Raw genomic sequence first — 13,781 nt, forward strand, 5'->3', positions numbered from 1 at the left:
AATCGCACCTCATATAAACGGAGAAGATAATCTCAAATGGCATACACATGGGATGCTTGTGGGAATCTTGTGAAGCTGTTAACGGACTGTGGTCTCAGCCTGCTATTCTGTGTGGATTTTTCTCTGTGGACAAGATTCTCCTGTTTGCTTTTTTATTTTTTTTTTTTTTTTTTTTTTGGTTTTTCTCCGGTACCGGGAACCGAACTCACGACCTTGCGCTTGCCAGGCAGGCGCTTTTGCCGCTGAGTTAAATCCCCAGCCCCCTCTTCTGTTTGCTTTAACTGCCCCATCAGAGACCATCGTTGAGCGGCTCCCAACTGTTGCTGAGGCCAGCAGAGAATGTTCAAGCGGCTGGGAAGGGATGGTTTTCTCTTCCTTTTGGTAGTAGGGAATTGAATCTAAGGCCTTCATACTGAGCTAAGCCCCAGCCCTTTAATTTTTTTTCCTCAGCCCTCGGGAGGCTGAGGCAGGAGCATTGCTTTGAGTTGGAGGCCAGCCTGGGCTACAAAGTGAGTTCAAGGCCTGCCTGAACTGCAAAGTGAGGCCCTGTCTCAAAAAAATAAAATATAAATAAATAAATAAAATAAAATAAAATAAAATAAAAAATATATTTTTTTAATTGCCCAGACTGGGCTGGAATTTAGGATCCTCCTGCCTCAGCCTCCCAGAATGCTGGTATTACAGGCACGTACCACCATGCCCAGCTGTGTTCTCTTGCTCAGTCTGTAGTTAAACACATCATTTCCTTCAGCTGAACTTTTCCCAGCAATCTAGTGATAGGAAGCAATGCTTTTAGCTCTAGCTATCTTGCAGAATGAAGAGTGCACGCCTGGCCACCCCCACAGCCCGCAGAAGAGTCGCAAGGGGAGGAGCAGGACTCCAGGGTCCCCCAGGTGCCAGTAACCCCGCTCCACACTTGCTGGCACGTGGCCTTGCCCAGCCATGAGCAGACTCCCTCACCTATAGAACAGGGGCATTCATTTCTCCAACTGCCTGGGAAGAAGGGACTGCGCGGACATTTCCTCACTGCAGCCGGACAGTGAGGCGCGTCCGCCAGGATGGTGGGGGCCCAGGATCCACAGTGAACTGGTTGGCAAATTCCAGCGAGAGAGAGGCCCTTGCCCCGAGCCAGCCTTCCCGCTTGCCTTCTGCCTTCTCCTGAGCAGAGTCCACGCCAAGCTGTACGGTAACAGGCAGAGGCCGGTGGGCTCCCCTGTCCAACTTCCTGGTGACAGGCAGGCCACCCCGCAGCACTGAGGACTTGTCAGTTTGTCCCTCTGTGCTGTGCCTGTCTGCTTTATGAACGCCTTTCTTCCTCAGACCAGGGCACACAGCACTGCAGCTTCAGCACAGCTGGCTGGGCTCTCTCCAGCTGCCATGCTGAGCTGTCACCTTGTCATAGACAGTGTCAATTAGCTGCCTGTGTCAGACCTGAATTTCTCCACAATAGAGCCGCACATCACCAAGCCTGGCAATTAAGATCTGTCCTATTAGAGGCCCAGAGCCCAGCCTGAGGGTAACTTGGGATGACCCAGAGACCTTGGGGCTCCTGAGCAGAACCCAGTGGCTCAGACTCTGAAAAGCAGGATGGCTATGCCTGGCGGCTCTGTGGCCGGGCCCTGCCCTGCCCTGGTGCCACCAGTGGAGCTGTGGCTGCCCGCTGTGGCCCAAGCCCAGATAAGGGGAGTTTTCACAGGGAGCAACAGACATCCAGAGACGGCCTTGAACTGGGAACTCCTAGGTCCCCTCTGGACTCTCCAGCTATTTCACACAGGGAATCCTACTCTCAGTACAGGCAGGCTTGGCGTGCTTTGAGCTTTTTTAGATGTTACTTCCAGCTCCTCCCTATAAAAGGCCCCAAAGGTACAGCCAGCACCCTTGCTTCCCAACGCTGCTTAGGCTGGGCAAGCACTGTCGCCCTTTGCTTCCTGCTCTCCGGGCACACCTTCAGCATTTCTTTATTATCAGCCTCACTGGGTAGATTTGCTGCCAAAAGAGCCTCCTCCCGGCAGCCCTGCAGATTCCTGGGGCTGCAGCTGTACTCCAGGCCTGCAGCTCGGCCCATGGAAGGAGGCGCCTCCCCCTGACTCCCCTCGCCACCTCCCAGCCTCCCTAGGTCCCGCTGGCGGAGGCCCTTGGGCCCCCGCTGGCTAAGGAGGGTAAAGGAGGGGAGGCTGTCATTCAGCCTCGGTCCAAGGGTCTAACAGCGAGCTTGTGAACAAACAGAGCGCAATTTCCTGAGACAGCAGAAATTTCCTCATCAGGGAGCAGCTTCCGTTCCCAGGGCAAAAAGAATCAATTGCCTCCATCTGCTTCAGCGGGCAGGAGGCTCCCTGCAGGGGCAGAAGAAAGTGAGCGCCCACGTGCTTAAACCGCTGCACCACCCTGCGGCCTGGCTGTGTGGCCCAGCCGCCTGCGTGCCTGGCTGCGCGTGGCAGCCCCAGCGCTGGGCACTTTGCTTTCAGCCTGGTCAGCTCTCTCCCTCAGACTACGGCCCGCTGGCCCTCAGATGATTAGCAGTCCCTCACTGTCCCAAGGATGAGAGAAGAAATGCAAAAACAACGCCTCTCTTTTTGCCCCTATCCATTCTCCGGTGACTTAATCTCGGGGCCAGGGTCACCGCCATCTGAGCAGGAGCATCCGGAGGGATGTGTCACCTCAAGGCCCAGGGTGTTCTGGCCGTGCCCAGCCGCCCTCATCTGCAGAGCCGGCCCTCCGATGTGACCTGGCAGCCATTGGTCATGCCAGGGAGTGAGCCCCGGCCCTCTGGGACATGGGAAAACGCTGAGAGCACTCATTTATTTCCAGGAGGCCTCTGGCAGCTGAGGGGCAAAACACACAGTCTAGGCTTCAGCTGGAGTCTGGATCTCCCTGTCCCCACCACGCCTACCTCCCATGACCACCACCTCCAGGAAGCCCCACCTCAAAGGTGAAGAGCAGCAGGTAGGAGGGGCTCTGGAACTGCAGTGTCTTGAGCAAATGGCCCCTTCTGAGAACAGTTGGTGGCAGGCGTGCCGTGGTGCTTAGAAGGAAATTGGCCTCTCCTCTCTGGCGCCATCTCACTAATCACAACTAGCTGGAAGCAGAGGCCATTGCAGGCTGCCTTGTTTCCTGTTGCTGCTTGTTTTGGCAAGGCCCCCCTTGGCCTTTCCTACCCTACTGCCTCTGTCAGCCCCTCTCCTCAGGAAAGGGGGCTCCTGGGCCCCCACGTTCAGGGGCTTGTCCATGAGGCCTCTTCTGTCTCCCTGGGGCATGTGACCGGGTTTAGGCTCAGTCTCCCCAGTCTGCTGGGACCTTTCTTGTAGACCAGGCTGTGTTCTGTCCTAGGCCTGCTAGGACGTCCCAGTGTGACTGTGTCCCTTCCACTTGTTCCCTTCCCGTCCTCCTTCCACCGAAATCGGGTGGTTCTAAGAATGAGTCCACGAATGACCATGTGTGTAGAGAAGACTTTTTGAGCTGGGCTGCTGAGTGCCTGGAAGGCTTGTAGGGGGAATCCAGCCCCTTCCTCTAGACCCTGAGGCTCTCGTAGGAAGAGGAGGTTACCAGGCATGGTGGTGCACACCTGTAATCCCAGCTACTCTGGAGGCAAGAGGATGTCAAGTTTGAGCCCAGCATGGACAACTTAGCAACTCAGTGAAACCGTCTCTCAAAAATGAAAGATAAATGGGATACAGGAATGCAAGAAGAAGAAGGAGGAGGAGGAGGAGGAGGAAGAGGAAGAAGAAGAGGAGGAGGAGGAGGAGAAGGAGAAGTAGGAGAACAAGGAGAACAAGAAGAAGAAGAGAGAGATTCCAGCACTTGGGAAGCTGAGGCAGGAGGATCCCTGCAAGTTCAAGGCCAGCCTAGGCTACATAGTAAGTTCAAGGCCAGCCCAAACTGCATAGTGAAAACCTGTCTCAGGGGCTGGGGATTTAGCTCAGCGGCAAAAGCGCCTGCCTGGCAAGCGCAAAGTCGTGAGTTCGGTTCCCGGTACCAGAGAAAAACAAACAAACAAAAAAAAAAAACAGAAAACCTGTCTCAAAAAAAAGAAAACGAAAAAAGAAGAAAAAATAAAGGTCAGTTGTGCATGTTCCCCAGCAGCCCCACTGGGGAGCAGGAAGCAGCCCTGGGCTGTCAGGGCGGAGGCCGCACCTTTCCAGGCGGCTTTCGTGGGTGGGGCGGCCTGATAGAGGGACCTCTGTGCTGAGCACTAGGGCCGGGCCTCTCCGTGGAGCCTGTGCCTGCTTGTCCTCCTGTGTCTGCCGCTCCTCCCGCCCAGCTATTTCCCCATCCATCTGGGTGGGATCGCTGTGCGCTCCTCCTGGGCATGTGGGTGTAGCAGGTCCAAGCCTCTGTGGGAGTCGTTCTTGGGCGCCCCGCCTCCACCTCCAGGCTGTGCCCTTTCCTCCCAGACTGGTTATGCAGGGGCGGTGGGGCATGCGCAGCAGTCAGGCCCAGGCCGGGAGCCCTCACCTGCAGGGAGGGGCCTTGCAGAAACTGCCTTCCCCTGGCAGCCCCACAGCACCACAGCCTGGCCAAGCAGCCTCCGAGGACGCACACCGCCTGCTGCCCTCCTGCCCCCCGGGGAGCCCAGCCTGAGCCGGCACCTGCCTTTACCACCATGTTCAAGGGGCTGAGCAAAGGCTCCCAGGGGAAGGGGTCCTCCAAGGACTCCTGGGCCAAGGGGTCCCCCAAGGGCTCTCCAGCCAAAGGATCCCCCAAAGGCTCCCCCAGCAAGCACAGCCGGTGAGCGGGTGCCGGAGGGGGACTGAGGAGCTGGGGTCTGGGTGGGGCGGGGATACCCGGGTGCTCCAGCTGCCTGGAGGTGGCACCTCAGACAGGCATTGGGTATCCCCGAGCCAAAGGGCCAGGGGGTGGATGCTGTCCCACCTCAGGAGCCTCTGGCACAGGCTGCGCTCCAGCCTGGCAGGAAGCAGGTGATGGCGGTGGCTCCCTGCATACTTGGGGACAGCCTGAGGGCCGCTTCTGTAGGCTGCTCTGCAGGAGAGGAGCGGGGAGGCTGGGAGACCTGGGGCCTGGCTGCCGTCCAGGGCTCTGCTCCCAAAGCTCCACTGGGCCGGGACGGTTCTTCAGGGCCTGGGTGCGGGTGGGCAGGACCAAGAGCTGAGAGCGAGAGGGCGGGTGGCCGGGGACAGGCAGCTGGGGCTCTCCTCCTCCGCCCCAACCTCAGCTGCAGTTTTCCCCAGTTCTCACCCCGGCCTTGGGTGAACGGTGAAAGAGCTGGGGGCTCCTTTCCAGCGGGGTGTGGGGGTGCTGTTCCTGCCCCTCTGCACACAGACCTGGCTGCTGCTTCCCGCTCATGCCCTCAGCCTTCCTGCAGGAGGAGGAGGCGCCCGCTCCGGTCCAGGGTGTCAGAGTGTTGAGATAAGAGCAGAGATGAAAGGCTGGGGTGGGCGCCCATTACCCCGATAGGGATCAGGGCGCCCACACAGGCTGGGCTTCCGGGGAGACAGGAAAGGCAGTGGTTAAGACTCTCACGGGAGTGACCTCTCCTCCCTGGCCCATGGTAGAGGCGCAGCTCTGGGTAAGAGCAGCCCTCTTTGAGGCCAGACCTGAGAACAGAGCTATACGCAGGCTGCTGTGCATGCCAGCCTGGGGCCGCTCCATCCACAGCACCCCGAAAGAGGGCTGCTAGTTCCCTGTGTGTAATCCACACACACTTACTGAGCATTTACAGTGTTCAGGGCCACTCCCTGCCTCTGGGGATGCTGCCATAAACAAAACTGCCAGGCCTGCCTTCAAGGTGCTTACCCTCTGTGGAATAAAAACTAACATGTGCTGGGTGCTAACTCTGCACATGAGGCTTCCCATGGGCTCCGTGGAAGATGCTATTAAAACCCCACTTTACTGGGTGTGGCAGTACACACCTGTAATCCTAAGCATTCTAGAGGCTGAGGCAGGAGGATCACCGTGAGTGAGGTTGAGGCCAGCCTGGACTATATAATTCAAGGCCAGCCTAGACTACAAAGTAAGACCCTATCTCAAAAAAACAAGATAAATAAATAAAACCCCATTTTATAAGTAAGAAACCCGCAGGTGTGGTGGAGCACACCTGTAATCTCAGCACTTGGGAGGCTTGGGCAGGAGGGTCATTGAGAGTTCAAGACCAGCCTGGGCTACAAAGTGAGCTCAAGGCCAGCCTGAACTGTTCTGCATAGCGAGACCCTGTCTCAAAAAGACCAAGGGGGGGAAATATATATATATATATATATATATAAACTTAGGCACAAAGGAGTTGTCTCTTGTCTAAGTTTACACAGCAGTAGTGATAGAGAAGGTCAACCCCAGAACTGGACCATGGAGTCCTGTCAGACTGCTGTGTGTTCACTGGCACGGGCCTCTGCCTGGGGATCCTGTCCTCTGACCCCAGTTTACAGCTCCTTGAAGGCTTCCCCTCCCCTAGGACTGTGACCCCCCACAGGACGCCATGCTCCTCAGGCTTGTGCTACTTCTCCTTTTTAAGGTCTGTGTGGCCCCCTTGACCCTCAGAGAGTACAGCAAACAGCAGGAGCTGCCTGAGGGAAAGGAGTGCTTGGGGCCCAGGCAGCACAAGCTCACCTCTGTTCCTGCATGACTCAGAACAAGTCAGGACCCAATCTGAGCTTCAGAAACCTGAATCTGAGTAGTGGGGTACCCAAGCCCTCTTTCTCTCTCACTGTTTTTTTGTTCTCTCTCTCTCCCTCCCCTTCTCTCTGTCTCTGTCTCTCTCTGTCTCTGCCTCTGTCTCTCTGTCTTTCTCTCTCTCTCTCTCTGTCTCTCTTTCTGTTCTATGTAGCCCAGGCTGGCCTCAAACTCAAGGGACTCCTCCTGCCTCAGCCTCCTGAGTGCTGGGGTTACAGGTGTGTACCACCACACCCAGCACCAAGCCATCTTTTGGCCCCTCCCTGCTCCAATAGTGTTTGGCTTGACAAAGGCAAAGCCACTTGGTGGAGGAGACAGCACTGGGATGGGGGTGGGGGTGGGGGGGTGCACATTCTCCTGCACCTCATCCCCAACAGCCTGACTGCCCCTCCAGGACCCAGCCAGCAGACCATAAAGTGAGAGCTGGTGATTAGCTTGCTCCTGGGCCACCCACCCGCCACCCCCAGGAAGCGGACAGCAGCTGGGGGGGTGGGACTCACTGCCGGGCCACCTGGCTGAGGCTGGGAGCCCAGGCCTCCTGTGCCACCACATTACACAGCCAGGAGTTCACTTCCTGAACCCCAGCCCCAAGGCTGAGTACCTGGGAGTCCCCGGGGCCAAGGACTCCTCCCTCCAGAGCAGACAGCCTGGCTGTGGGCAGGAGGGGACCCCAGCAGGTGGGGCACAGAGGGTCTTTCCCCACGTGACCCTCTCTCCCCTGCCACCCACCAGGGCTGCCACACAGGAGCTGGCCTTGCTCATCTCCCGCATGCAAGCCAGTGCGGACCAGGTGGAGAGGGACATCCTGGAGACCCAGAAGAGGCTGCAGCAGGTGAGGCCCAGGCAGCAGGGGCTGGCCAGAGGGCATGGGAAGCCCCGCGTAGTGTCTGGGTGCCCGTGCTGATATGACAAGAGGACAGTCACCCCGCTTCTCCATTGTCTGCTCCCCACAGCCAGTAGGAGAGAGCTTGTCCTTCCCTCTCTGCTCTGCTGCACTCCCTGCCCTGGGGGACAAAGAGCGGCCTGGGCTTCTCTTGCATCCTTGCCTCCAGCTTCGCAGGTGCCCAGACGGTGAACCTGGCAGGCCTGAGGCAGGCTGGGCTCAGGCTGGCAGTAGCAGGTCAGCAAAGACTTAGGGAGGATGTGGGGTCTGGGCCCTGGTGAGCCTCTTCGTCCCTGCCCACAGGACCGGCTGCGCAGCGAGCAGAGCCAGGCTCTGCAGCACCAGCAGGAGACGGGCCGCAACCTGAAGGAGGCGGAGGTGCTGCTCAAAGACCTCTTCCTGGATGTGGACAAGGCCCGGCGCCTCAAGCACCCGCAGGCCGAGGAGATCGAGAAGGAGTAAGTGGGCCGGGGTGCAGGATGGAGGCTCGGAGGTGCCGGGGAGGCCCATCCCTGATCCACGGGCCAATCCTCCCGCAGCATCAAGCAGCTGCATGAGCGGGTAACCCAGGAGTGCGCCGAGTACCGAGCCCTGTATGAGAGGATGGTGCTGCCGCTGGACATGGGGTCCCGGGTCGACTGGGCACGTGTGCTGGAGCAGAAACAGGTCAGGAGCACCCTACTGTCTGAGACACCCTCAGGGAGCTCAGTCGCACCTGGTACAGTCAGAGAACAAGCCGGAGAGAACAGCGTCACCCCTGGCCTGACTTTTTTTTTTTTTTTTGGTACTGGGAATCGAGCTCATGACCTCAGGCTTGTTAGGCAAGCACTTAAGCCACTGAGCTAAACACCCTAATCCCCACCCCCCACCCCCAACCTGGCTGCCTGACTTTAACCCTGAGGATGGCGCAGGGTCTGGGAAGGGAGCAGGGGGACAGAGTGCAGCTGGGGAAGGCTTCCTGCAGGAGAGGGTGCATGAGAGGTAGCGGCTTGCCTGGGTCAGGGTGAAGTAGCGGGGACATTCCAGAAGGAAGGAACCATGGTTCTTTCGGGGAGGAGACCCAGGGGTTGATGGGAAGTGGGCTTTTCTGGGCAGTGGGCACGGCCAGGCTGTGGGACACCCTGACTTGAGGTGAGGGTTTGGGCTTTGGTGCTACTATGGCAGAGGAGCTGTGATGACAGAGGACAGCGCTGGCTGGAGCAGGCTGCTCCCCTGGCCGATCTGCTTCTCCTGAGGGGCTTGCTGGGAGGCAGGGAGGTACGGTGGGGGTCTCTGGGCTCTGCCCAGAGGTCCTGCAGGCAGGACTGAGCGGCCCGCTCTTCTGCAGAAGCAGGTCAGAGAAGGCCAGTACGGGCCGGGCATAGGGGAGCTGGAGCAGCAGGTCGCAGAGCACAACATCTTGCAGAGGGAGATTGAGGCCTACGGGCAGCAGCTGCGGAGCCTCGTGGGGCCGGTGCGTGAGTCCCACTCCAGCCCCAGACCCCTTCCTCCCACTAGAGCCTGGGCTGGACCGGCTCCCCTCTGTGGAGGGGCACAGCCGGCCCCGATGTAGGGTGCCAACTCCCTGCACCCTGCCTCTCACTGGCCCTGTTTCTCTCCTGGTTGCGGCAGGAAGCGGCCAGCATCCGAGACCAATACCGGGACCTGCTGGTGAGCAGGAGGAGGGAGGGAGCTGGGTGCAGGGCCTGCCCACCTGGACCCTTGGTGGCATCTGATGGGCCCCTCCCCCACCCCCTTCTCTCCCACCCGCTTCTCTCCCTGCCCTGCGGCTGCTGGTCCGGAGCACAGAAGGCGGCCTCGTGGCGCAAGCAGAGCCTGGGCAGCCTGTACACGCACCTGCAGGCCTGCACTCGGCAGCTGAGTGCCCTGGCCGAGCAGCAGCGCCGCATCCTGCAGCAGGACTGGAGCGACCTCATGGCCGACCCCGAAGGCCTGCGGCTGGAGTATGAGGTCGGTGGGGGTGGTGCGGCAGCCGGGTGGCCAGCGCCAGCCTGGTGCTCACCGCCACTCTGGCCCCACTCGCCCGCAGCACTTCAAGCAGTACGAGCTGCTGGGCCAGGAGCAGAGCGTGAACAAGCTGGAGGATGATGGCGAGCGTATGGTGGAGCTGGGCCACCCTGCCGTGGGGCCCATCCAGGTCTGCAGGTCCCGCCCTGCCCCAGAGCCAGCCAATCCAAGGGCCGCAGGGGCACAGTGTGAGCTCTGGGTGCTGCACTTCGCAGGTGCACCAGGAGGCCCTGAAGATGGAATGGCAGAATTTCCTGAACCTGTGCATCTGCCAGGAGAGCCACCTGCAGCACTTGGAAAACTACCGCAAGGTGAGCCCACCAGGGTGTCAGGGGCTGGCTGTCCCGGGTGGGATGCACCGGTACAGGGAGGGTGGACAAGACACCTGGCCATGGTGGTGCACACCTGTAATCCCGGCCTTCTGGGAGGCTGAGGCAGGAGAATCACAAATCCAAGACTTAACTGGACAATTTTATCAACCTAGCCAGACCCTCCAGGTCTAAAATAAAAGACTGGGGATGCAGCTTAGTACAAAAGTCCTGGGTTCAGGCTGGATGTGGTGGTACGCACCTGTAATCCCAGCACTCGGGGGCCAAGGCAGGAGGACAGGCATGAGTTCAAGGCCAGCCTGGGCTATGTAGTAAAACTCTGTCTCAAGACAGAAAAACAAAAGTCCTGGGTTCAATCTCCAGTAGCTGGGGGGAAAACATTCTTGGGAATGGTAGGAGAATTAAGAGGGAAAAAAATATCTAAAAAGTCTATTTAGGAGAACAACAATGAAAAAGGGCTAAGAAATACTGATACAATAGATATTGGATTCCCTTTGTAATTGTAATTTCCACCCAAGGGTTTCATATGCTTTTGACAAACACCAAGGAGTTGTTTTTTTTTTCTGGTTGAACAGCATTTTCCTATAAAACCACAATACCATCATCACACCCTGGGGAGTAATTACATGGTATTACCTGACCACAAATCTCTTTCTCCTCCTTGCTTCTTTACTCCCTTCTTTCCTTCCATCCATACTGGGATTGAACCCAAGGCCTTGCACTTACTAAACAAGCACTCTAGGCTGGGGATATAGCTCAGCGGCATAAGCGCCAGCCTGGCAAGGGCAAGGTTGTGAGTTCTATTCCCAATACTACAAAAAAAAAAAGAAAAAAAAATAGGGGGCTGGGGATTTAGCTCAGCAGCACAGCGCCTGCCTGGCAAGCACAAGGTCATGAGTTCGATTCCTGGTACCAGAAAAAAACCAAAAAATTAAATAAATAAATAAATAAACAAGCGCTCTGTCACTGAGCTACATCTCCACCCTGTTTATATTTTGAGGCAATGTCTCACTAAGTTGCCCAGGCTGGCCTCAAACTTGCCAGCTTCCTGCCTCAGCCTCCAGAAGAGTTGGGATTACAGGTGTGCAGCCACCTGGCTCATGTTTGCTTCTTCAAGCACACTCCTCCTGCCTTCTCTGCAGCTGCAACAAGCACGGCCCAGTCTCCCCTCCTGTCCCAGTGAGGATTGCAGGGGCTGGAGGGAGGCAGGCAGGGGGACCCTCACTGCACAGGAAGGACAAATCCAAGTGCTGTGTGACATACCTAAGAACTAAGTTCAGTGAACCAAAAACACCCATTTACAGACTGTTCCATTTAAGAAGGTCCCACCGCCCAGGCAGATGTAGCTGGGTTTTGTTCAGCTGGCTGCGCTTTAGCAGGGTTCGGGTTTAGCTTGGGGTGCAGTTAGGCTGTGGCTGTGTTGAGCTGGTCTGCAGGGTCCGTGGGCAGCAAGATGCCCCTGGCTCTGCCTGTGACCACCCAGTGACCTCAGTTCCAGGAAGAGGCCGACACAGTCAGCCAGACTCTGGCGAAGCTCAATTCCAACTTGGACACCAAGTACAGCCCTGTTTCCGGGGGCCCTGCTGGCCCTGCCACGGAACTGCTACCGCAGCTGGAGGTGAGACCGCCTCAGCAGGCCATCTGCACCTACTGCTGGGAATCAGGCCTGCTCGTCTTTCTGGACCTCTCTTCTCCACACCTCGGTCCCTAGTGCTGCCCCAAATCCTGGCATGGGGGTAGAAGGCTGCCCAGTTAGCAGCAAGACCCTGTCTTCTCTGGACCTCAGTTTCCTCCTATGTAGCATAGCAAGGGCAGCCCGGGAGAGCTCTGAGCCCCTCCAGTCTCCTCCCAACCCACAGATCTACAGACCTGGGCCCCACGGAGGGGCTCCTTCCATGTGCTGACTCAGAAACCTCCCCTGATGAAGGCCAGGCCGGGCCCTCTTGGGAAGCAGGTGTGGGATAGGTGTTCTGCAGCGCAGCCCGGCCTGAGCCCCGACTGCCTGGGCCCCCGCAGGCAGAGGAGAAGCAGCTGGCGGTGGCTGAGAGAGCCATTGGGGACCTGCAGCAGCGGAGCCGGGAGGTGGCCCCTCTGCCCCAGCGCAGGAAGCAGCTGCAGCAGCCCCTGCACGTGGACAGCATCTGTGACTGGGACTCGGGAGAAGTACAAGCTCTGGCTGCCCTGACCCACGCGACCTCATCCCAGGCCCCCAAGCTCAGCCCCCACCCCGCTCTGTCCCTCCCCCTGTTCTCCTCCTCCCCGGCCCAGCTCCAGCCAGTCTCACATCTGATCCGTCTCTGCCGCACCCCACCACCTCCTGCCCCAGTTCCAGCCGCTGTCCCCACCTGTCTCTGTCCTCATCCCCGACCCGTTTAACCTTCGCTGCCTCTCCAGCTCCTGCCCAGGCTGACACAGGCCCCTCCTCATCTGTCCACCAGGTGCAGCTGCTGCGGGGAGAGCGCTGTACGCTGGTGGACAACACTGACCCACACACGTGGGTGGTGCAGGGCCCCGGCGGGGAGACAAAGACTGCCCCGGCCACCTGCTTCCGCATCCCTGCACCGGACCCCGAAGCTGTGGCCCGGGCCTCCAGGTGGGTCTCCCTTGGGATACCTGGGGGCAAGAGGCAGGCTGTGGCCTGGACCAAGCTCTGCGGTGCCCAAGACCACTGCCCAGAGCCCCTGCCTGAATGTGTGTTCCCTGGTGTAGTGACTGCAGAAAGAGCGGGAGGGACGTCCTTCTCTGATCTCATTCCAGGCTGGCCACAGAGCTGCAGGCCCTGAAGCAGAAAGTGGCCACAGTGCAGAGCCACCTGAGGGCCAGTCGCGTGGAGCCCTCACACCCGGAACAGCAGGGTACCTGGGCACAGGGGGGAGTAGGATTGTTGGGAAGAAGGACCTAGATTCCTACACCACTTCTGGGGACTGTGATAGGTGACCCGAGAGGTGGGCCTGGCTTAGGGATGTGTGCTCTGGGGACTCCATCTCCCGGGCTGGCAAGCCCTTGGGGCTGTTGTTCCCTGGGCTGGGCCCTGCCCGGCCTCCCACTGTGGGAACCTGGGAGGGTGCATCGCGGGCCTGAGCTCTCACCGGCTCTTCTGCCCCAGCTCCAGCTGGCTTAGCCCCAGCCAACCCGCAGGCCCAGAAGCTCCTGACACAGATGACCCAGTTGGACGGGGACCTGGGGCAGATAGAGAGGCAGGTCCTGGCCTGGGTCCGGACCCCACTGAATCGCACGGCGCCCTTGGACGACCTGGAGGGCCGCATCCACAGCCACGAGGTAGGGGAACAGCCCTGCCCTGGGGGAGCAGACAGTTTAGGGGAGATGAGGCAGCCACCAGGACCCGAGCTGAAGGAGGGGAAGGGGTGGTCCAAGGCTCAGCCAAGAGGGCCCCCAGCCTGGCCCCCACCGAGGGCTCTACCACCAACAGGCCAGGCCTCAACCTCTCTGGGTCTCCTCATCCCTGGAACAGGCTGGCAGGCCCAGCTCATTGGGTTGTCCTGAGGCAGAAGTGCAGGAGCTCCCGGGAGGGTTCGTGCAGAGGCCAGAGCAGTGGCCCACACTCAGGAGGGTTTCTGGCGACCGGCCTGAGGATGTCTGGAGCATCCTGGGGACCATCACTCCTGCCTCAAGGGGGTGCCTCCTGAAGTGGCACTGTGTGTGAGTGTCACTGCCAAATAAGACTGTTCTCAACACCCGAGAGTGCCACGAGGAGAACCCGCCCGCTCCAGCACGCAGGGGCAGCATCTGGTTATCCTTCCAAACCGGTTTCTGTTCAAATACCTTTTTTTTTTCTTTATTTTCTTTCTTTCTTTTGTTCAAATACCTTTTATCGTTTGTGTTTGGTTTAAAAAAAGACAAATGAGCTGTGTTCTTCTCACTGTTGTGCAACCTGTAATTTTTATTTTTTGTGAGATATATATATATGGCCCCCTCTTCTT

At 58.5% G+C, this 13,781-nt stretch overlaps 1 protein-coding gene across 1 annotated transcript in view; it reads left to right on the forward strand.

Moving 5' to 3' along the window:
* The first annotated feature begins 4,415 nt into the window (after window positions 1-4,415).
* The window catches only part of Evpl (envoplakin), an 18,852-nt gene continuing 9,486 nt past the window's right edge, over window positions 4,416-13,781 (forward strand). The window contains exons 1-14 of the mRNA XM_005407464.2: window positions 4,416-4,725; window positions 7,354-7,453; window positions 7,808-7,962; window positions 8,044-8,170; window positions 8,832-8,957; window positions 9,116-9,154; window positions 9,293-9,454; window positions 9,534-9,641; window positions 9,727-9,822; window positions 11,333-11,458; window positions 11,857-12,003; window positions 12,279-12,433; window positions 12,598-12,695; window positions 12,947-13,119. Of these exons, the coding sequence (XP_005407521.1) occupies window positions 4,601-4,725; window positions 7,354-7,453; window positions 7,808-7,962; window positions 8,044-8,170; window positions 8,832-8,957; window positions 9,116-9,154; window positions 9,293-9,454; window positions 9,534-9,641; window positions 9,727-9,822; window positions 11,333-11,458; window positions 11,857-12,003; window positions 12,279-12,433; window positions 12,598-12,695; window positions 12,947-13,119 (1,737 nt within the window). The 5' untranslated portion in view covers window positions 4,416-4,600. The remainder of the gene's footprint in view (window positions 4,726-7,353; window positions 7,454-7,807; window positions 7,963-8,043; window positions 8,171-8,831; window positions 8,958-9,115; window positions 9,155-9,292; window positions 9,455-9,533; window positions 9,642-9,726; window positions 9,823-11,332; window positions 11,459-11,856; window positions 12,004-12,278; window positions 12,434-12,597; window positions 12,696-12,946; window positions 13,120-13,781) is intronic.

The sequence above is a fragment of the Chinchilla lanigera genome, unplaced genomic scaffold, assembly GCF_000276665.1.
Source record: "Chinchilla lanigera isolate Chin_1 unplaced genomic scaffold, ChiLan1.0 scaffold00105, whole genome shotgun sequence".
Lineage (NCBI taxonomy): Eukaryota > Metazoa > Chordata > Mammalia > Rodentia > Chinchillidae > Chinchilla > Chinchilla lanigera.